The following is a 22377-nucleotide window of genomic DNA, read 5'->3' as shown; positions in this document are numbered from 1 at the left end:
CATATGTTCATGGGTGCTGCCTTCCTGCTGCATTATATTTTTTAGCTGTTTTCTCAAACCAGAGGACTCTCAGAACAGTTAAGACCAGCATCTTCCAAGGGTTGTTCTGTGGCACCACTTTAGGAATGAACCCATCCCATGAATTCTCTTTGAATAAATGGATGGTAACTTCCTTATGCAGAAAATGAGCATCTACTTCATTTGCTCTTAGGAGATCTCCTTTAAGAATTTATAAAATGGGGCAATTCTGAGATTAGCTGGATTCTGTGTTTGAAAAACATTCTACTATTACAAAGTATTCATGGATCTTTAAATATAGTAGGTGGGGGTGGGGACAGGGAGAGTAACTGTGATCACTTACTGCTTAGTCTCTGGCCAGAGGGTAATGTTCAGAGAAAGTATCCATGGCTGTTAACACACTGAGGTTAAGAGAGGAGCACTTGTTAATGCTTTGCAGCAACCCTGACACCTTATGGGACGATACAGAACAAAGTCTGGTCATGCTTGGCCTGCTCTGACGCTGAGGCGTGCCCATCTGAGAACCCTCAATCAACAGTCGAGCTAAAAAATCAACTCGTTGCTTTCATCTTTTTATTGACAGTATAGCCAGATTGGAGAAAGGATTTACTGGATTCAAATTAATAAATACAATAATTTAATTGTAAAAGGAAACAATCTACTTGGAAGTTTTAGCAGAAATTGCTAGAGACAAGGAACTCTTTGCATATAATCTGCTTATTTATATATAAGAGAAGATAGCACAGAAAGAAAACTGGACAGTCCAGATATACATGGTTGAGATTAGGGATTCTGCAGAAAGAAAAACAAATGTACTGATTGTTCTTTTGAGATAGGACATTAAAAGACATTGAAAATAAAAGCAATTGGACTGGGTAATCAATGTTAGGCAAAGGGAATAAATATTTGGCAACATCTTCATTTTAGCTGCCAAGCTGATATTGGTTACCCAAGAAATTTCATATTTGCAAAAAGTGCCATTTCCCATTAGATGAAAGGAAGGCTAGGATCCCCAGGCAGGCAAAGGTAAGAAGGCTGCTGTCTGGTGGGCTCTCTGTAGCAGCATCGACCACTAGCCCTTGACAGCAGAATGGGATGAATTTAAGGGCCATTGTTAGCAGGTTAAGGAAAAGAGATTTATAAGCCTAGAGGAATGAAAAGAATAGAGGAACAGGAGAGGAAAACTAACAGCATAAGCAAGAACAAGTGGGAACCATCAAGAACAAGTACTTGTATCTCTCAGCCCTTCTCCATTCTTTAGGTCTAATGAGGCAAAATGACTGGGCAAGGACTTCAAAGCCAGTGAAGTTGAGTGAAATGATACAACTCTAGACTGGCTTACCAACCAAGACGATCAATATGGTTTCATCAGTGTTACTGAGGATCTTGTTACTGCCTCAATATCGTGTACTTCAAGTACTCTGTCAGTACAGTAGAGACATGCAAGTAACAATTACGACAACAGCTTCAGGAAGGAACTTATTGACCACTGTAGCCTTGGGAAGCACACACTATATGAAAAGGGAGCTCCCCCTGAAGACAAGGGATGCAGGTAATTTCAAGACCTTAAGAACAACAATAAAAAAGATAAAAGATTAACAAAAAGTGAGGACAGTGAAGCAGGCACATCTTCTTTCTTTTGCTGAACTAGGGCTTGAGGCCTTTAGGCTAACAATGGTTTAAGGGGTGTTGATAAGCTTTATAAAACATGAAGGTGGCAAAGTTCACTTAAGTTTCTCTTTTACGCTTTAATTTGCTTCAAATCTCAAATGCTTGTGCTTGCAATAACTTCCTAAAAGCAGTAGTGTTCCCTTTTATTGCCTTAATAAAGCATTCGCCCCTTTGATAGAAATAATTTTTGCTATGCTATCTAACAGCTAAACTAGTGGCACAAAACTGAGATAGTACTTCCTGCAGCAAGGTCCCTGTAAATCAAAATCTGAGCTCTACATAAAAATCTTATTTATAAAAAATACAAGACCAAGTACAGTGAGAATGGAGCCTGGAGCAGTGGGGCTCCGTGCCAGGGCCAGTGGAAGTGGCTTTTGCTACAGTGCTTGCTTAATGGCACAAGTGAAAAGCTGAATAAGGCAAACACTTGAAGAGGCAGTTTTTTGTAAACTTCTTGGGGTGGGGGGAACTTCCTCTGCTGGGACAGATGCTGATTCGGGACAGGTGTGACGTTTGGCTGCACTTGATACATCATATTACAGATGAAGACAGCTCCTGCTGAGACCAGGTCACTTGTTTCAGGGGAGAGTCATCACTGCAGCCTTTGCCTTTTACTGTGATAATGTGCAGCCTCCAGCTGATGCCCCCCTATGGAGGCAATCACCTCCAGAATCTTCCTAACCGAAAAGATACAAAATAAGCTAAGTCATTCAAAGTTTCCTTAGCTTAAAGCTCTTCAGAACCCTACGTTGATTACTAAGCAACTTCGGTAGCTGTGTGTAGCTCAATAGGAATGCTTGGACTAGAATATGTATTCCCACCCACTTGGTACCTAACAGTAATAAACTATAATGACACTAGGAAAACAAACAGATCTTGAGGAATTTTGGCCTCTTCTCATGTTCTCACTTGGAACTTTCCAGCTTTCGTGACATATTTGACTCCTTTAAATGGCTTATATTTCTCCCCATACATGTCCAAGCGGTTTACTTTTAAGCCTGTATCAAAAAGAATAGGTAAGGAAAGGACAAATTATTTTCCTGGCCACACCAACCAACAAGTATTTGTTTAGCAATGAACACTACCCAGTAAATGTGACATTAACCAAGTGTCCCTTCTACCATTTGGAAGCAATCTCCCTTCTTCTATTCACAAATTACAGCACTGTGGGGGGATGGTTTTAGTTTAGATTCCCATGTGGGCAAGGAATGTCTTTTAAGGATAATTCTTTCTGAGTATGAATGACTCCTTCCTTTGTGCTTGGAGGAGGAGGGTGCCGTGGAAGAAAGCTGTGTGAAATAAGGTGCTCTGCAAAATCATCGTACCTGAGAGGATGGCCCCATAGCCCAGTGTGACAGGCAAACTGGAGCTGTTGTTCTCTCTAAAGAGGGTATGCTCGTACCCTTCTGAGCTCCTGAGAGCTGACCTCAGCAAAACTTAGTTCACACTTAAACACAAGTCAAAACTTCTCCTTACCAGAAATAGCAAGCTGCTGGATCTTGAACTGTATGTTGAGACTCGGATTCTCTTCTGGCTTGGGTGCTCCAGACTGTAAATTTACCAGTCCTTTAAGACTTGGGAGCTTTTGTGGAGTAATTTTTCCCACATCCCATGTTAGTACCTTAAAAAGACATAGAAAACAAATACAATCTGAACCATTTACTAAAGACAAATGTTCAAAGACACCATCAACTTCCGTACAGAATGAAGCACAGTGTCTTGGAAACAACAGACCTGGGATCTTCACGGAACTTTACCATGAATCAGTTCTGTGACTCTGAATGGTGAGGGCAGAGGACCAACATTTGTAGAGAATCTACTTACTTTTGGATACAGCACTGTGCTTAGCACTATTCATACATTATCTCAAAGAGGCCTGTGATACAGATTTTGTCTTCTTTTACAAGGAAACTGAGGCTCAGTGGTCAAATGACTTGCTCAAGGTCACACAGCTAGTGTAAAAGCACGGCTAGAATTTGAAGCTAATCGGATTTCATATGTTCCTTCTACTATACCACCTTCACTGTAAGCCTCCGGCCTCAGTTTACTTTCCTGTGACATGAGAAAATGGACCTAAATTGATGCTGCTTAAGCTTTTAGCTTTCTTTGTTCCAATAAAATCTTTAGTGTGGAAGCTCAGTAATAGTCAAGAAAAGGAAGCTATTACAGTTGAAGCCAAGGTGAAGGGCCAGGGATCTGGAGCTACTCTCCCTCCATTTCTCAGGCCTGGGTAGTCTCTGGGGAGGTTCTTCAAATCTTTAGGACTGGATTAGATGATCTTGAACATTCAAAGATTTTATTTAAAAATACGCCTTTTCACGTATCAGGCGGCTCAATGACTCTGCTGTTTAATCATACTTTTTCCCCAAGCAAGAAGCTAAGAGAAAACCCATCTTCTACAGTTTCCCTGAAAACCCTTTGCTAGAGACACGTTTATGTGTGGTGAGGAAGCTGCTTTCCTAGCCAGCATCCCCTGTAGAAGAGTATGGAACAGTGCTTTTAAATTAAAAAGAAAAGTCTTAACGATCAATTTCTACAGAAAATTTAACAATTAACAGACTACAATACTAACTCCTTATATCCAGATAACGCTTTTCTCTTTTTAAAAGGCTTTTTACATCTTATTCCTCAGCGAGTGCATCTCGCTGGATGAGGAAAGGCACACTCTGAAGGAGAACAGAATGAGTCTCACTTTTTGGTTTGTCTCTGCAGCAGCAGATGTGGGATTCCCTCCACAGTCAGTGGCGAGAGCACAGCACAGTACGCTCTCCAGGTTTCGTTAGGAACTTTAGTTTTTTTTTTTTTTTTTTAAATTTATTTATTTGACAGAGACAGCCAGCGAGAGAGGGAACACAAGCAGGGGGAGTGGGAGAGGAAGAAGCAGGCTCCCAGCGGAGGAGCCTGATGTGGGGCTCGATCCCAGAACGCCGGGATCACGCCCTGAGCCGAAGCAGATGCCCAACGACTGCGCCACCCAGGCGCCCCAGTAACTTTAGTTTTAACCAAGACATCAAACCCTTCCTTCTGCCCTCCCTGCCATCATAAAATAAAGATTGCAGAAACATTTGCTCACTCTTGATTAGAGGTGGCTGTACCTTGGTAACCGGATCAAATGTATAGCTGCCTTGTGTTGGTGTCAGGTTCATATTCAGCACAACTTTTGGCATGTGAACTGTTACTGTGATTCCTTCAATAGTTTTTCCCATATTCTGCTTTGGTCCAATTGTAATATCAAATCTACCACAAGAACTGTTCTCCTTAAAGCTGATGCTATGTTTCACATACACCGGTATTGCCACTAGACTGAGAAGAGAAAGACAGACACAACCACAAACATAATTAATAGTGTGAGACAGCTCCTGAGGTAGCCTGGAAACCTAAGTCCAGAGTATCCTACCCTACCTTTGACTCCATTATGGGGCCATTTACCCCCCAGACCTGGCGATTCAGCATTCAGTGATACTCACCAGAGGGTATGAGTACCACTGCACGAGGAATTACACAATTTCTGAGCAGTAAGTATACAAATCAAGACAGGAATCAAGATAGTATAAACAACTGGGACAAATAGCCCTCGTCTGAAGAAATTCCCACAGAAAAGATAATTTAAAATTATCCTAAATAAAACAGTTCCTATGTGGTAATAGCCACATATCTGCTTTTGAGTCCCATCTGATATTACCCACATACCTTCTAATATTTTCAAGGGACAAACCATTTACAATTCACAATGCCAATTCATTTAAACCTTAGTACACAAAAGAGTGACCTGAAGCCAGTTAGCTGGCAGATAGCCTAGAGAGCTAGAGATGTGTTTGTCTCCCGTCAGCTCTGAAATCTACAGACCACAGTAAAATTATGGCATGGGTTCAAGGTTTTGTGTGGGCTATGCACAGTCCAAAATGCTTGTTCTTAGGTGTATGTTTTACTAGTCTCTTTTACATTCTCATATTCAAGGTATGCTGATTATTTTAGATAAATATTTTCACCAGTTCTTCCTGAGTTTCCTGGCGAGCTATGGCTAAAGGGAGCAGTGACGAATTCAAGTATCTGACTGTCAGAATGAAAAAGGTAAGGTGAATACCCATCACACTGATACAGATTTCTAGCTGATGTATCAACATACTTTTGTGAGCTGACACGATATGATATGAGTCGGAAATTTCCATCTGGAGGAATAAATGACAAAACTCTTTCAGATTCCCAGCGCTTGAACCGGATGCAGGGGTGGAAGCTGACATCATCTAGAAGACGTGGGTTCTGCCAGGAAAACAAGACAGCAATATTCATAGAGTGCATGCAATATGGCAACTCTACTCAGATATTATGAGACATTAATATACTCCCTAAGGATAAAACAGTCATGTTAAGAGTTTGTTACTATGACCACAATAACACAAACTTAATGGTCTCACAAGGCTTTCAAATATATTTTTAAAGATTTATTTATTGATTTGAGAGACAGAGAGAGAAAGAGCGTGTGCGTGCATGTGCGTGAGTGGGGGAAGGGGCAAAGGTAGAGGGAGAAAGAATCCTCAAGCACACTCCCCACTGAGCATGGAGCCCGACATGGAGCTCGATCCCAGAACCCTGAGATCATGACCTGAGGCAAAATCATGAGCCGGCTACTTAACCGACTGAGCCACCCAGGTGCCCCACAAATATTTTATATGTGGGGCAGGACAAGTTAAGTTAGCATTAGAACTCCATTCTCTTTTCTTAGTAGTAGATCATGCTGAGTCTAAAATGATGCAAAAGATCAATGCCTTTTCATACCAGCAAAGCAAATACTAATTTAGTAAGTGAGACTACAGATTTGCACAAGCCAGCCAGCCATTTAAGCCACTAAAACACCCAGGAGAAGACCTCTCCTCAGCCTTCCATAAAGACCATGCTCATCACATAAACTACTGTCTTGGGAAGCTGGTTAAGAGTATTTCTGAGATGGGGGTGCTTGGGTGGCTCAGCCAGTTAAGGGCTGACTCTTGATTTCCGCTCAGGTCATGACCTCAGGGTTGTGAGATCGAGCCCCATGTTGGGCTCCTGGCTCAGCATGAAGTCTGCTTGAGATTCTCTCTTTCTCTCCCTCTGCCCCTCCCCCTGCTCACTCATGTGCACACACGTTCTATAAATAAATAAACACATAAATAAATAAATAATTTTACAATATTTCTGAGATAATCCTTACAATCTAAGAGATAAACAACTCTCAGTATTTATCATTTCATTTAGTACCTCATATATATTAGGCATGCAAAGAGCTATAGGACAGAACAAAACTTACCATGAAAGAAAGAGAAAGGTCAGGCATTCCAGATAGCTTAATGCAAGCATCAATGACCCCCTGAATTTCTGCAAAGACTGTAGATCCTGAAGAAAGAAAGAAAGTGATAACATCACCGGAATCTGAGTCTTTACTAGAGCGATCACTGTATCTGAAGTAATGGAGACAACTCCTGGGTGTCAGACATAATGAAACTTCCACATCTACTAACAAGTTAGTGGATAGCGGATCCATTACATTGGTTACGGCAGCTTCTTTGCTAAGTGCCACAGCCCACACCTAATTCTGGTAGGACTGTGGAAATTCTAAGGAATATCAAACCTGCCTCTATCTTGATAGAGTCAACCTCGTAAGACTGCTGGAGATGAAATTAAAGTATTTTTGGGGTGCCTGGGTGGTTCAGTTGCTTAAGCGTCTGACTCTTCATTTCGCCTCAGGTCCTGATCTCAGGGTCATGCGATTGAACCCTGCCTTGGGCTCCATGCTGGGTGTGAAGTCTGCTTAAGATTCTCTCCCTCCCTCTGTCCTCTCCCCCAACTCTTTCCCTCTTAGGAAAAAAAAGTGTTTGAAGTTAAAATATTTTTAATGGAATTTAAAAATGAGGTGAATTTCTCATTGAAATGGACTAAGCTGTCAACTTTTTAAGAAATAGGAGCCAATATTCTGTAATAATACAGCTATTATTCTGTATGATGGGATTTTATAATGAAAAGGGCACTCAATGAAGAAAAGATATTGGCTATTAATTCACAATAGCTCATTTTCACACACCAACTATCTGTGTGACCTTAAGCAGATTACTAAACCCTTCTGAGCCTCAGTTTCCTTATGTATAAAATGTGAGGGTTAGACTAGATGTTTTTAATAAAATTTTATGTTTCTAATTACAGTACTGCTGTCTTGTCTGGGGTCTTTATTAGAAGTAGTGCATATACAGTGGTAGCAAAAGTATGGTGCATGGTAGAAAACAATAAATGTTGAAAAAATGGCAAGAGGAAGAGGCATACAGGGTAATAACTGGTTTAAAGTAAGGCAGCATGAGATCTGATTTACAAAGGTTTGGCAGAGCTCAGCTAGTGGTTATGAAAATTATATGTAACCTCTGGGCAAAATAAACAGATTTTTAAGCTATTAGGAAATGAATGCCTTTCTGCTGAAACCGTACTACCAAGGGATTTCAATTTTCTATTCAGCTTATGACAGCTCAACTGTTCTTCCCAAATAAGACCACATGCACACAATTACCTGATTTATCTATAATTGCATCTATTTCTTCAACGACATCAAAATAGGCTTCATTGTTTGTGTACTTTACCCCTGCCCGGCGCCATGGGATGTTGGACAGCTGCCCAGTGGGGAGTGTGTCCCCAACATTACTACTGCCTAGAAGTCGAAAAAGGAGAAAGCAAAGGTAATGCATAAAATGGTGATCAGGAAAGCTATTAACAGAGGTTCCTGGCTGGCTCAGTTGGTAGAGTGTGAGACTGTGTTTTCTTGGCCTTGGGGTTGTGAGTCTGAGCCCACATTGGGTGTATAGTTTACTTTAAAAACAAAAAAAGAAAGAAAGAAAAGCTATTAACAGAAAAAAAAAAAAAAAAGAATGCTGTAGCTGCTTCTTTAAATGTTTGGGTTTTCCTTCACTGAAGTTGTGGATAGTTTCCAGAATTGTTGGAGATACAGCCATACCAACATGATCAAATTTCTAGAAGACAGAAATAGGCCATGTGGTCTTCTATGTGCCAAACCAGGTTAAATTCATTTACTTATCTTTTGCTTCCTGTGTGTTAACAGTAACCTAACCTAATTCCAGTGGCTCAACAACAGAATCTCGTCCTGCTGCCACTGATGAAAAAGAGGCTAGTTGTTTCAAAACCTTCTGCCGATAAAATGTCTCCACTGAGAATACAGAGTGGTAAGTAGGCCTTTGGTATTCAGCTTAAATTCTACATGGGATACTGCCAAGCAGGCCTCAGCGGAGTAACTGGATGAAGAATACACTTTGGCCTTTTCCCATTTTAAGGTCGGCACACCCAAATGGCTGCAATATGGCTAATGTTTAATATCTGGCTAATTTACTGGTAAATTGACATATGTCTGAAAATAAGTCTGGTTTCCAAAACATGCCCTTGAGCTGTGACATAGTTAACATTTTGGTTAATTTACATTTCCAACTCAAATGTAGTACATGCTTAATAACACCAACACATGGAAAGTTCAGAAAAGTGGCTAAAAGGAATCCATTTTCCTAGTACCAAAATACAACTACCATTAACATTTTGGTATATTTCTTTAAACATTTCCCTCATAAATAGGTTGTACTTATTTTTTTCTATTCTGATAGGTTTGCTTTTTTTCTGACTGCACCTTAAAATACAATTGTGATCATACTGTATGTATAACTTTACAGTCTAATTATGATTGGTGTTTGTGTCTCCAAACCTTTTGGTTTCCAGAATTTTCTAAAAACATTGCTTTCACCTTCCTGTTCAAACTTTCAATGTTTCCACACTGGCTTTATGATAAAAACTAAATATTTAGCCTAGCATTCAAGAACTTCCTCAACTTTTAAGTTTTAAACCTCATTACTCAGCTAAAAAAACAGCTCTGTTCCTGATAAATGAATTAATACAATTCGTGGTTTTTCACTATGTGTGTTTTCTTATATAATTCCATCTATAGAATGCTCTTATTCCTCCCTCTCTCCCTAAATTCTGCTGATTCTCTAGGGCCCTGCACTGGGGCTAAGCACCACAGTTTATCTACTGAACCATTCTCCTTAATTTCATAATACACTACGTTAATAATCTATACATTTTCATTCTACTTTTTGTTACTATAAAATACATGTTTATTTTAAAAATTATAAAGTATAAAGTAAAAATAAAGACAGTATGCAGCTTCTTAGCTGGAGATGGTCACTGAAAACATTTTAGAACTTTTCTGTCTGTATCAATGTTTATGTGTAATTAAGAGAAATTTTTATAGTTTTGTGATTTTTTTTCTATTTAATACTATATCATGTGTACTTTCCAGTGTCATTGTATTGTTTGTAAAGTATGGAATTGCCTTTTACAATCTTATATTATTTATGCACTTTAATTTTTTTCCCAATCTCCCATCCAGAGCATAAGTTCTAGGTACATACATTCCATTTTATCTTTTCGTGAATTTCTGCTAACACTCAGCCTTATACAGAAGATGGATATAGCTTTTTCATAGGCTTCTCGTGCCCCATTTTTTAGGTCAATACACGTGGAGAGGGATTTAAAATGGTAGACAGCTGGTGTGGCATGTAATATTTCACGGAAATCTTTCTCTAGAAGACTTCAATACTCTCAAAAAATACTGTCATCTGGATGTACCTAATTTCTAGCTATACTCAAGAAATAAACAAAAATTAATAACACAAGTACAAGGCCCATAATGCATGAGATCTCAAAAGTAGACTAATTTCCTATCTCTTTTTGTTTTAATAAATCTTTTGCATGTTTAAAACAAAGACTTGGAGGAGACAATATGTACTCTGTGGTGGAGAGTCTTAAATTTTCTATTTCCTAGTAATTTGGGGTAGCAACATAATGCCAGTTTTATAATGCTATTTATTAATTTTTATTTTTCTCCCAGCTTTTATTGAGGTATCATTGACATACAACATTGTGTTAAGTTTAAGGTATACAGCATGTTGACTTGATACACTTATCTACTACAATGATCACCCAGTATAGTGTTAGCTGACATCTTCATCACATCACATAAAATAACGCTAATTTAAATATTAAAATGCCAGTCTATAAATAGATTAAATGTTCTTCTAAGTAGCCTCACATAAAGGCTTCCCTTTTATAGCCTCACTATACTGGCTTTTTAGGATTAACTGGGAAAATTTATTCAGTCTTATTATTTAGTGTTAAGTAACAGTAATAATGTTATTGTGGTCTTATAGAAAAACCTATCTATAATAAAAGGGTAATAATCAAGTTTTCTTTCCATTTAAGACCTAGTTTCCCCATGAAAAGAAATACACATTCATTTTAACAATACTACTAACTTTAACTCTGGCCAAACTGGAGTACCTTAATAATCTGCCAGATCATAAGCAACAAGGAGTTGTTTATAAAGTTTTAATTGTTCAGTTCCTAATACAGCACGTTTTCACCTTACCTGTAATAGAGTTGACGACAGAACGGAGAATTGTTGGTGGTTTAATCAGTTCTTTCAAAATATTAGATTCAGTAGCCAGTGGAAATCCGTTGTCTAACATTTCTTCCAAGAGCTCATATACAATGACCACATTATCCTTAATTGCAGCTTCCGAACACTCACCAAAGTAGTCCTTAACAAAATGTACACAATATTGCACAATGGAAGGCATGAAGAAAGGCTTTCTAAATACTCTGTTCAGAAGAATAAACTTACAGTAGCATAATTCATTAAGATGTTGAAAATATGTAAATCAGAGAGAAAAAACCCTCTATAGTTCTATTCCTCAATATTTTTAGATTGAACTGAATTCCTATTACATATTAAGCCAGAGAGTACATTGAAACATTAAACTAGGATGTGTACTATAAACTTAATTTGCCCTGATTAGGTAACCCCCAAAACACAGATAAGTTTTCAATTATTTAGTATAATTAGCAAGTAATAAAATGTAAATATTAGAAGATTACATAACCAATAAAAATCTTGGGACCATTCAGAGAACTGTATGTAGAGGGCATTACTGTTTCCTGATGACATAATATGTAATACACATAAAAAATATGGCTTCCATGACCACGAGATTACTGTGCTCCACTGAAACAGTGAATGGAGCAGCCATGTGTACTGCTGTGCACCCCAAAAAAAGGGTTTATGAATTTATGCTTAGCTGAAAAGGAGAGACAGACAGACAGAAGACATATCAAAAACTGGATAATTAAAGAATGTAATTATGTGTCCCATCCCCAGTTAACTTGAGGAGTTTAAGTTAAAAAAACCTGATGAATAACTACCTGAAAAGTGTCAGCAACTCGATGTAGGAACTCAATTACAAAGAGAGGTGGCACTTCAGTCTGTATGACAGACACAAAGAAGAGCTTATCCCGGTAGATACTGATGAGGTAGTGATGAGGTGTTGAAATGACAGGTGGTACATTTTCAACATCAGCAGCTTTCTCTTGAGCTTCAAAGAAATAATCACAGACAGACTGGCTCACAACACTCTTCCAGTGCTTCTCAAGAAATATGTCACCGGAACAGTTTATGAGAAATAGACTGTGGATCATTTTCTGGGGGGAAAAAAAGTTTAAATTTAGTGTACATCAAAAATTATCTTTGTATTATTCTGACACCAAAACAAGACCAAGGCAACAGAAGAAACCACAGACCAAGATCACTTAAGAATAGCTGTAGAAATCCTTGACAAAATACTAAGAAACTGAATCTAGCAACACATAAAGATTATATACCTCGACGAATGGGATTTATTCTAAGAATGGAAGATGGGTTCAGCATATGAAAATCAATCAATGTAACATACAATATACATAAAAGACAAACACTTAATTATTTCAGAACATGCAGGAAAATCATTGGATTAAATCTAGCATCTGTTTACAATAAAAACACTTCAACTAGAAAAAGAAACTTCCTAACGCCAAGAGAGCAGAGCATCTGTGAAAATCCCATAACTAACATCATATTTAATGACTACAGATTAAAAGCTTTCCCTTTAATATCAAGAATAAACAATGATGTTCACTCTCACCATTTTTGTTCAGTATGGTACTGGAGATTCTAGCCAGGGCACTTAGACAAGAAAATGAAACAAAACGTTTCTAAATTGGAAAGGAAGAAATAAAACTACCTCAATTTGCAGATGATACAATCTTGCATATGTAAAGTCCTAAGGAACACACACACACATGCTCACATGCACAAAATCATAGCTAATAAACGGGTTCAGCAAGGTTGCAGGATCCAAGATTAATATTTTTAAAAAACCAACTGTATTTCTACACATTAGCAATGAATAACCTGAAAACGAAATTGAGAAAATAATTCCATTTACAAGAGCATCAAGGAGATCAAAATATTTAGGACTAAATTTAACAAAGTGCAAGTACGCTGAATAGTACAGAATGTCATCAATATAGAATAGTACAGAACATTATTAGTATACATTGAGTAGTACAGAACATCACTGGAAGAAATTAGAAATTAAAAATATCTAAAACATGGGAAGACATTTCACATCCATGGATTAGAAAACGTAAAATTGTTAAGATAGCAATACCTCCCAAATTGGCTTAAGATTCAATGCAATCCCTACTATAGTGCCAGCTGCCTTTTTTTGTGGAAACTAACAGGATGATCCTAAAATTCATACAGAAATGAAAGAGACCAAGGATAGCCAAAACAATCTTGAAAACGAATAAATCTGGTGGACTCATACTTCTAGATTTCAAAACCTACTACAAATGTACTATGTGGTACTGGCAGAACAGTTGTACAGATCCATGGAATAGAATGGAGAATTCTGAAATTCACCTTTACATATATGGTCAATTGATTTTTTGATAAAATTGCCAAGACCATTCAGTGGAAGAGAGAATAGTCTTTTCAACAAATGGTGCTGGGACAACTGGATCCCCACATGCAAAAGAATGAATGTGGACCTCTACCTCATACCATGTATAAAAAGTAACTCAAAATGTATCAAGACCGAAATATAAGAGCTGAAACTATTAAAAACCCTTAGAAAAAAATGTATCCATTAAGTCCTCATGACCCTGGATTACTTTTTTTTTAGATGACACCAAAAGCACGAGCAACAAAAGAAGAAACAGATAACCTGGACTTGTATCAGAATTTAAAACTTTTGTATTTTGAAGGACATTATCAAGAAAATAAAAAGATGACCCACAGAATGAGAGAATAATCGTAAACCATATATCTTATGAGACTACTATCCAGAATATAAAAAGAATGCTTACCACTGAATAATAAAAAGAACATAATAAAAAAAAATGGGCAAAGAATCTGAAGACATTACTTCAAAGAAGATAGACACACAAATGATCAATAAGCACATGGGAAGGTGCTCAACACCTTTTCAACTGTAAATCAAAATCACAATGGGGTAACATTTCATATCCATTAGGCTAGATATAATTAAGATGCAGACAATAACAAGTATTCACAAGAATGTGGAGAAACTGGAACCCTCATACATTGTTCGCAGAAATGTAAAATGGTACAGATGGGGTGGAAAACGGAGTTCTTCAAAAAGTTAAAGACAGAGTTACCAAATAACTCAGCAATTATACTCGTAGGTATGTAAGCAAGAGAACTGGAAATGGATGTCCATACAAAAACTCATATACAAATGTTCCTAGCAGCATTATTCAGAATAGTCAAAAAGTGGACACAACTCAAATGTCTATCAACTGATGAATGAGTACATAATTTCCCAACAATGGAATATTATTCAACTATAAAAAGGAATGAACCATGAAAATATTACGCTGGGTAAAAGAAGCCAGACACAAAAGGTCACATATTATATGATTTCATTTCATAAAATGTCCAGAATAAGCAAATCTACAGAGACAGAAATTAGGTTAGTGGTTGCCAGGGGCTGGGTGGAAGAGAAAGAATGGGGAGTTAGTGTTTATGGGTTTGCCATTTCTTTTTAAGGTGATAAAAATCTGGAATTAGAGATAATGGTTGTGCAACCTTGTGAATACACTAAAAACTACTAAATGGTATGCTTTAAAATGATGAGTTTTGTAGTATGTGAATTTGTCCACTTTTTTTTTTTCCTAAGGTGCTTGTAATGTTTTATTTCTTGATTTACATGATAGTTACAAGTTGTATTCATTTTGTGATAATGCATTGGGTTTTATATTGTGACATATAATTTTCTGAGTGTTAACTATACTTCAGATAAAAACTTTATTATCCTTGCAAATGGGGGACAATAGAAAAATACCTAATTACCTTAACGTGTTCCTTTCTTTTATGTAGGTAACATCACTTACCAAGTGTTTAGTCTAGTGGTCCACTAATTCAAAATTATAGTATTGTGTAAGTGTAGTCCAAATATAAAAAATTTAAAATGAATACATACAGTTTCTCTGCATGAAGATAAATTCCAAAGAGGAAAGGAAGATTTTCCAGAATGGATTTATTCAATTCTGTTGAGACAGAAAACAATGACACCAACCTGACCAGTTCTTTTGAGAGCAAGTCATTTATTTTATGAAAGCAGCTGACATATAAGGACTACCTGGTGATGATTTCCCCTTCCCATTTGGCACATGTTCAGAAGTTTTTATGTAAATACTAAGATGTGTTTTAGTAATTACTGTTTTAATAAATATGAATGCTGTTAACATTTTACGGTTCCTGATTATTAGAAACAAAAAATGTTTCTTTGTTCAAAGCCATCTCTATTTAGCCAAGCAATCAATGTGATTTGGCAGCAATAAACCCTGAGGTTTTGGACCTACTAAATTTTTCTGGATTAATACTGAAACCTGTTAAATTTTTCTACTTTATCTAGTCAGATAAAGAAATTATACAGTCAGATGCTTTGTTTAACAGGTTTGCTTTGTGTCAGCTGTATATTTCTATTTGAGTGTTAAGTAGTGTCACTGGAATACAGACTTGTTATACAGAACCTACTGACTTTAACTTTAACCCTGCTGATACACTTAAAAAAGAAAAAGAAACAGGAATATCCAATGATAAGATCTGCAACTAAATTTGTATTATGACACCTTTTTGTAGAATAAAATCATCATCTGAAATATAGTGTGGCTGAAAGGAGAACACTGTAATCCACTCAGAGACTCAGATTTGAGCATGTAAGTGAGCCAGCTATGGAATATGGTACTCTTCACAAAACTAAATTTTCAGCTCTATTCAAAGCTTTTTATTCATTAAGAATAAATACATTAATAATATCTAAAAGGTACTGAGTACTTACTGTGGGCCAGGCACTATGCTAGGCACTTCCCTACATTATCTCGTTGAATCTTCACAATTCAATGTTATAAATATTGCGCTTACCCCCGTTTTACAGGTAAGACAGTAAAGTCTTAGAAATGTTAAATCAGATCACACAATAAGTATCAGCTAAGGTTCAAACCTAGGTCTGGGTGAATCTTGGGCTCCTGTTCTTACCTGACTCCTGGAGACTAATTATTAGGAACATACTCTAATGCCGCACTGTATAACAGGATTTCCTGCAATGATGGCCATGTCTTACACCTGTGCTGTCCAATATAGTATCCACTAATCATGTGTGGCCACTGGACACTTGAAACGTGGCTGAGGCAATGGATGTACTGAAGTTTTAATTTTAACTAATTTAAATATATATAACTACATGTAGCTGGTGGTTACCATACCGGACTGAGCAGCAAATGTGCTCTTTGAGGTTATAATTTAAGAAGAGCTGAAGGATGTGCTTCTTACTTAGTCAGAAGCCAAAATGTGTTCTAATAAATTATTTAGAGCAGAAATTATATTTACATAAGTTATCTTCTTAACTATACCTTATAGAAGGTAGAGTTCATATGGATCTGTGGTAGTTTGTTGCCACAGTACACCCTAAAAGAGCTGCTTGTTCTTGAAGTGACTTCATGGTTCCTTTATTTTAGAGGCCAGATTTCTACTCATCCTCTTAAACTGGTGAAAAATTCTTTCCTGGAAGTTTGCACAAAGTTGTTTTTGTTGGCAATAGTTCTAATCTCAGAAGAATACAGTAAGTTAAACCGGCCATTTGGATTTATTGTTATCTTTAGTGCTGAGATGAAAGCCTAACACTTGGAGCTCTCAACAGTGCTTAGCTGTAACCCCACCTTACCCTTCTACTGTAAGAATGTAAGAGAGAGCTTATTTCTTCTATTCCTTTACGATCAAGAGCCTAATGGATATAACAATAATTGCCACGCGCGACAGTGTAATTTAGCCTGTTTCTTTAGTTACTTATCCTTTTAGTAGCTGCAGTTACTCCTTTAATCATTCTAATAAACTTTCTGGGAAAGCTACACACTCATTACAACCACAACCATCTTTTTGTTCTTAGTGACTTGAATCAGAAAACAGAATGCTACCAGCTTATTTTAAAGCCACTTGAGAAAATTCCGTCAGAACTTTGACTGCTAACTTCATAAATCCTCTTTACCCAATGTTGGACAGTCAACCTGATGATTCACAAACCATGCAATTATAATACAGATGGTCCCTAACTTACGATGGTTTGACTTAAGATTTTTCTACTTTACAACTGTGCAAAAGTGATATGCATCCATTAGTATCCATACATTGAATTTTGATCTTTTTCCAGGAGAGCGATATAATACTCTCTTGAGATGCTGGGTAGAGGCAGCAAGATGCAACTCCCAGTCAGCCACCAGATCACCAGAGTAAACAACAAATACACTTACAACCATTCCGTTCTTCACTTCATCATTCAATAAATTACACAAGATATTCAACACTTAACTATAAAATAAACTTTGTGTTAGATAATTTTGCCCAACTGTGAGCTAAAGTTAAGTGTTCTGAGCACATTTAAGGTAGGCTAGGCTAAGCTATGACGCACAGTAGGTTGAGGTATATTAAATGCATCTTTGACTTACAATATTTTCAGGACATAACCTCAACATAAGTCAAGGAAGAACGGTAGTCAAAATATCCTTGGAATAATGTCTAAAAAAGAAAATGTATTCCTTCTACATAGAATAGAGGCATAAAAGGGCCTATATGCAAGGTAAGAACATGAGACCAGCCAAGAATCTAGCTTCTCTGATTTTCAGACAGTATTTTGACCACTTATTCATTCAACAAGTAGTTCCGAATATGTTTTATGTAGTAAGCAATGGGGATAGAAAGGTGAACCTTTGCCTTCGGCAAAGAAGGCAAACAACTTAACACAGTAAGATGCAATTCCTATTATGACAGGGGAAATACACTGTCCTTCAAAATTCCACAAATCTTCGAGATGACAGAGAACACAAGTAAAGAAATCCAGTACAAATTTAGCAATTTTAGGAGGTGAAGAGAAGTGGCGAGATGAGACTGGCAAGGAGATAAGCAGAGATTGGTTTACTTAATTCTCAGTGCAATTTTTAATGGTTTTAAGAAGGGAATTCATGAAATTCGATTTACAGTTGTAAGAGAAATTGCACTGTGTAAATTGAATAATAGGACACCAGTTCTAAGATGAATTATGGTGATGGCCATGGGCTACAGTGCTGACAGCAGGGATGGAGTAAAATAAAAAGGTAAAAGAAATGTTTAGTTTTGAGCAAAGATTAGGTGGATTTGGGGGGTGGAGATGAGAGGAAAAATGAGGCGCTTAGCCCTGGTCCTATATATTGACCCAATTCTGGATATATTTGACCCAAATGGATATATTCAAAGACTATTATATATGTAGGTCTAGTGCTTCAGAGAGAAGCCAAGTTGGAGACACACTTATGAGTAAACATGCCTTTTTGTTAATGGGAATTATAGCTACAAGGAGAAAAAAACTACAAAGAGGGAATGTGCATAGTAAGAAGAGAGCCTATGGAAAGAACAACATCTGAATAGCAAGTAGGTCAAGGAAGTGGGCCTAAAAAAAGGCTGAGAAGATGTGGCTGAAGAGCAGTAAAAAAAAAAGGGGGGGGTAACGATTTTTAGTAACTAGAGTATGTTAGTGTGTTTCCAGAAGAATGGAATACTAAACATTTTATTTTATTTTATTTATTTTTTTTTAAAGATTTTATTTATTTATTCGATAGAGATAGAGACAGCCATCGAGAGAAGGAACACAAGCAGGGGGAATGGGAGAGGAAGAAGCAGGCTCATAGTGGAGGAGCCTGATGTGGGGCTCGATCCCATAACGCGGGATCACGCCCTGAGCCGAAGGCAGACGCTTAACCGCTGTGCCACCCAGGCGCCCCCGGAATACTAAACATTTTAAATGGCACAAAGAGGTCAAGCTACAAGAAGAACTGAACAAAAAAAGAAAAAAAAACCTGAAAATATCTTTTTTTAAAAATTACCTGCTGAGGGGCTTTTTCAGACTCCCCTTAATCACACCCTCCCCCATAAAATTTTAATATTATATAATAGATATCTGTATATCTCCTTATGTACTGTAAATATACTGTTTAATACATAAAGAGTATTATTATTTTTTGCCTCACAAGAAGCAATTTTTGTCCCTATTGAGAATTTATGATTTAACACATAGAGGACATTAGTGATCTTAGTAAAGGTAGTTTTAGTGATAGTTCAGTGGAATGCAGGAAACAAGACAGGCTGAAATGGGCTAAGAAATAAATAACAAGAGGTGGGAAAATTAGAGATAAGGAGAGTAGATACATTCAAGAACTCTAGCTGTGAAGAGGATGAAAAGACATGAAAATAAATGGGAGTATTTCACACAGTTAAGGAAGAATATTTCTAATTGTTGAAGGAAAGGTGTGTGTAGGAGGGGAAAGGCGGATAATGTAGGAGAGAGGAAATAATTGAAAAAAAGAGGATCCTGATAGAGTAGGTGAGGATGGTATTGGGAAACTAGATGAAAGGATCTGCCTTCCTCAATAAGGGACACTTTTCCTCTTTTTTTTTTTTTTCCCAGATTTTATTTATTCATTTGAGAGAGAGAAAGAGCACGAGACAGCACAAGTGGAGGAGAGGGAGAAGCAGGCTCCCCGCTGAGAAGGGAGCCTGACTCGGGGCTCTATCCCAGGACCCTGGGATCATGACCATAACTGAAGGCAGCCACTTAACTGACTGAGCCACCCAGGTGCCTCTGGACACGTTTCTTTTTTAAACAAAAGGGAAGGAGGTTTGTATGTCTGGTTGTAGGAAGATGATTGCTTCTATCTTTTCTGTGTAATAGGAGACATCATTTGTAGAGGGAAAGAGAATTCCTCTTCTCTATAAAAGCTATTTGCTACTCATGCATTGAGATATTATTGGGCTACTTAAAAATATTCTGCAGGGAACTCCAATAGTATATTATGGTGAATGTTTAGAAATATTGTAAGGATCCTAAGATCTAGTAAGAAAAACTAACCTTACTGCAAAGAGAGCTTTCCTACCAAAGACATGCAAATTTCAAGTAATTCCTCATTCACCTCATTCCCCAGCTTTTTCTATAGTCTCAATTGAAAGTGTCCTCCTTTCTCTCCAAAACGAATCCTTCCATTTGAAATTTTGATCCCACTCCCTTCTCTCTCTTCTGGGTCTTATCTCCTCTTTCTTGAATCTTTAATCTTACACATTGGTTACTTGCTTTCTGCCCCAAAACAGAATGTGCCTTGTATTCTTTAAAACAAACCCCGATCCTTTTAGGGACTTGACATCCACAATAATCTTTTGCTTCCTGCTCCAAATGATGAAGGATTAGTTTACACTTGCAGTTTCTCCTACCAGTTACTGGCTGTATCAAAGCACCTCTCTCAAATGACATAATGACTTCCTAATGATCAAATCCAGCCACCTAGCCTCAGACTTCAACTTCCTCCTTTGACCCTTGGGGCATTTCATGTCATTGGTAACTTTCCCCAAACCAAAACAAATACTTCTTACCTTATTACGTGAAACTTCACCTGATTTGGTTCTCACCTTGAAAGTTTCTTTTCGGCTTACTTCCCAGCCCCCGCCCCCCCTTTTAAAATTTCTACCATCCACACCTAAGCCACTGTTTCAAACTCGATATATCCCAAGTTCCACAAAATTCTTCCTCCTCATGTAAGGTCTCCTAATTTTAATGGCACCACCTTCTTAATCACACAGGCTATACGTTTCAACTTCGGGCACAATCCAAATCCAACCAGCCACAGAGCTCATCACTTTTCCATACTCAGTTTAGATTCCTGTCACCTCTCCTGAAAGACTGGAACACTCTCCTCGCGGTATTCCCTACCCCAAGCTCATCCAGGCGCCACCCTCTAACAGGATGTCTGTTCAGGTTAGTCAGGGGTTTTGTCTTCCAAAGCAGAAGCCTGGGACTGAGGTCCAAGTTGTGGGTACTCCAGCTCACCGTGGGTGACAAGATCTTTTTCCCGCGCCGAAGCACAGAAAGGGACCCCAATGAGTCTGAACCTCTTGGGCTTGGGACCCGAGAAGGCCGGGCTGCAGGTGCACCTCTCCCTTCCGGCCCCGCCGGCAATAAAGCCCGGAAGGCCGAGAGAGAGGCGCGGTCAGCATCAGAGGCTCTCCCGCAGCCCAGGCTGGAGTCCGGAGTCCCAGCTATTCAGCCTGCTCCCCAGTTTTCGAGCTGCTCCCTGTCCGCAGACTCCCCGCCCCCCACACTCACCCCGACACCTGGGCCAGCCAGTGATTCGGCGCCAGGTCCACCTCGGACCCAGGGTGAGGCAGCTGAGAAGGCCGCGAGGACCCTGCAGTTGGGTTGCCCGATAGATTGCCTGACTAGCAGCTTCAAAGAAACCAACTGCGGCTACCGTATTGGAAAGCTAAGTAAGCGGAAAGACGTTGAATGAGAAGAAAGACGTCTCTTGAGGTTTAGGATCTAAATCTTCTAGATCACCCAGAACCTAGAAGAAAGGGGGGTTTCACACTATGTGGACTCAGGCGCTCGTACGCAGCCTAACTCAGTCTGGGGTCCCCCTACAGTCGGGTGGGCGGGGCCAGAAAGGGGCTGGGCCAATGGCTGTGGAAGGAAAAGACTGCGAGTGGAGAGTCAGGAGAGGCGGGGTTCGGGGAGGAGGAGGCGGTGATGAGGAGAGGAGGTAGGGTCAAGGAGCAGAAGGGGTGGGGCGCACGCCGGAGCCTAAGTGGGGTGGGAGCACGAAGATGGCTGCGGCCGAGGAGGAGCCGAAGCCCAAAAAGATGAAGGTGGAGGCGCCCCGAGCGCTGAGGTGAGCGCTCCTCGATGTAGGGCTGAGGGTGACGGCGACTGTCTCTAACCAGGGCCCACGTGGGGTCGCGCTGCTCCGGCAGCGAATGGTGTTCTCGCTGCCGGCTTGGGGCCAACGCTCGAGGACCGGCTGCTCGGGGAGCTGCCCGCAAGGCTGTGACCTTTCGCCCGGCGCCAGCCCAGTTTGGCGGAGTAGCTGCCTGCTCCGCAGCGGTTCCGGCTGCTCTTGGCCAATCAGAACCCGGCTTGGGGAGAACCTAGCCGGTTGTGGGCAGGCTGAGGGCGCCACGTGGGAGCCTTCGCCTGGCTGGGCTGGTGTGGCCCTAGAGGACCAGACCCGACCAGAGCAGTTTAATGCAGCCACCTCCTATTCCTTGGGTGGGGGTGGAGGGGTGGGGTAACGAGGAGGAGGCGCAGCGACTGCTCTACCCTGGGGCAAAGACAAAATTCTTGGGGATTTTTCGTCAAGTGTTGCGGAAGGGCGCCTTGACCTTCGTTTTTGTACCTACTCTGCAAGTTGACCCCTTTAAAG

At 39.1% G+C, this 22377-nt stretch overlaps 2 protein-coding genes across 4 annotated transcripts in view; one reads left to right on the top strand and one right to left on the bottom strand.

Moving 5' to 3' along the window:
• Nucleotides 1-574: 574 nt before the first annotated feature.
• Nucleotides 575-21568, bottom strand: AP3M1 (adaptor related protein complex 3 subunit mu 1). Of its 2 annotated transcripts, none has more exons than XM_045783161.2 (9): nt 21285-21568; nt 11968-12243; nt 11135-11306; nt 8219-8356; nt 6974-7059; nt 5816-5949; nt 4785-4992; nt 3166-3310; nt 575-2687 (listed from the first exon to the last, which is right to left on the bottom strand). In XM_045783161.2, the coding sequence occupies exons 2-9, from the start codon at nt 12238-12240 to the stop codon at nt 2587-2589; spliced, it is 1257 nt and encodes a 418-aa protein (XP_045639117.1). In that variant the 5' UTR covers nt 12241-12243; nt 21285-21568; the 3' UTR covers nt 575-2586. The 2 variants fall into 2 exon arrangements, with proteins under 2 accessions (XP_045639117.1, XP_045639118.1); XM_045783162.2 differs by lacking the exon at nt 21285-21568 and adding an exon at nt 21009-21262.
• A 126-nt stretch (nt 21569-21694) lies between these two features.
• The window catches only part of ADK (adenosine kinase), a 540886-nt gene continuing 540203 nt past the window's right edge, over nt 21695-22377 (top strand). Inside the window, exon 1 of one of the 2 annotated variants that reach the window (XM_045783164.2) lies at nt 21695-21846. In XM_045783164.2, the coding sequence (XP_045639120.1) occupies nt 21782-21846 (65 nt within the window). In that variant the 5' untranslated portion in view covers nt 21695-21781. The remainder of the gene's footprint in view (nt 21847-22377) is intronic. The other variant, XM_045783166.2, reaches the window with a different exon arrangement.

This window comes from Ursus americanus, chromosome 6 (genome assembly GCF_024610735.1).
Source record: "Ursus americanus isolate L20-20 chromosome 6, mUrsAme1.1.p, whole genome shotgun sequence".
Classification (NCBI taxonomy): domain Eukaryota; kingdom Metazoa; phylum Chordata; class Mammalia; order Carnivora; family Ursidae; genus Ursus; species Ursus americanus.
This window is presented reverse-complemented; position numbering and strand designations above follow the sequence as displayed.

Coding starts and splice junctions, on each gene's coding strand:
- AP3M1 (XM_045783161.2), bottom strand. CDS start 12,240: ATGATCCACAGTCTATTTCTCATAAACTGTTCCGGTGACATATTTCTT. Junction 4,993..5,815: donor TATCGTGTCAGCTCACAAAA/GTATGTTGATAC, acceptor TTCTCTTCTCAG/TCTAGTGGCAATACCGGTGT. Junction 3,311..4,784: donor CATTTGATCCGGTTACCAAG/GTACAGCCACCT, acceptor TGTCTTTTTAAG/GTACTAACATGGGATGTGGG.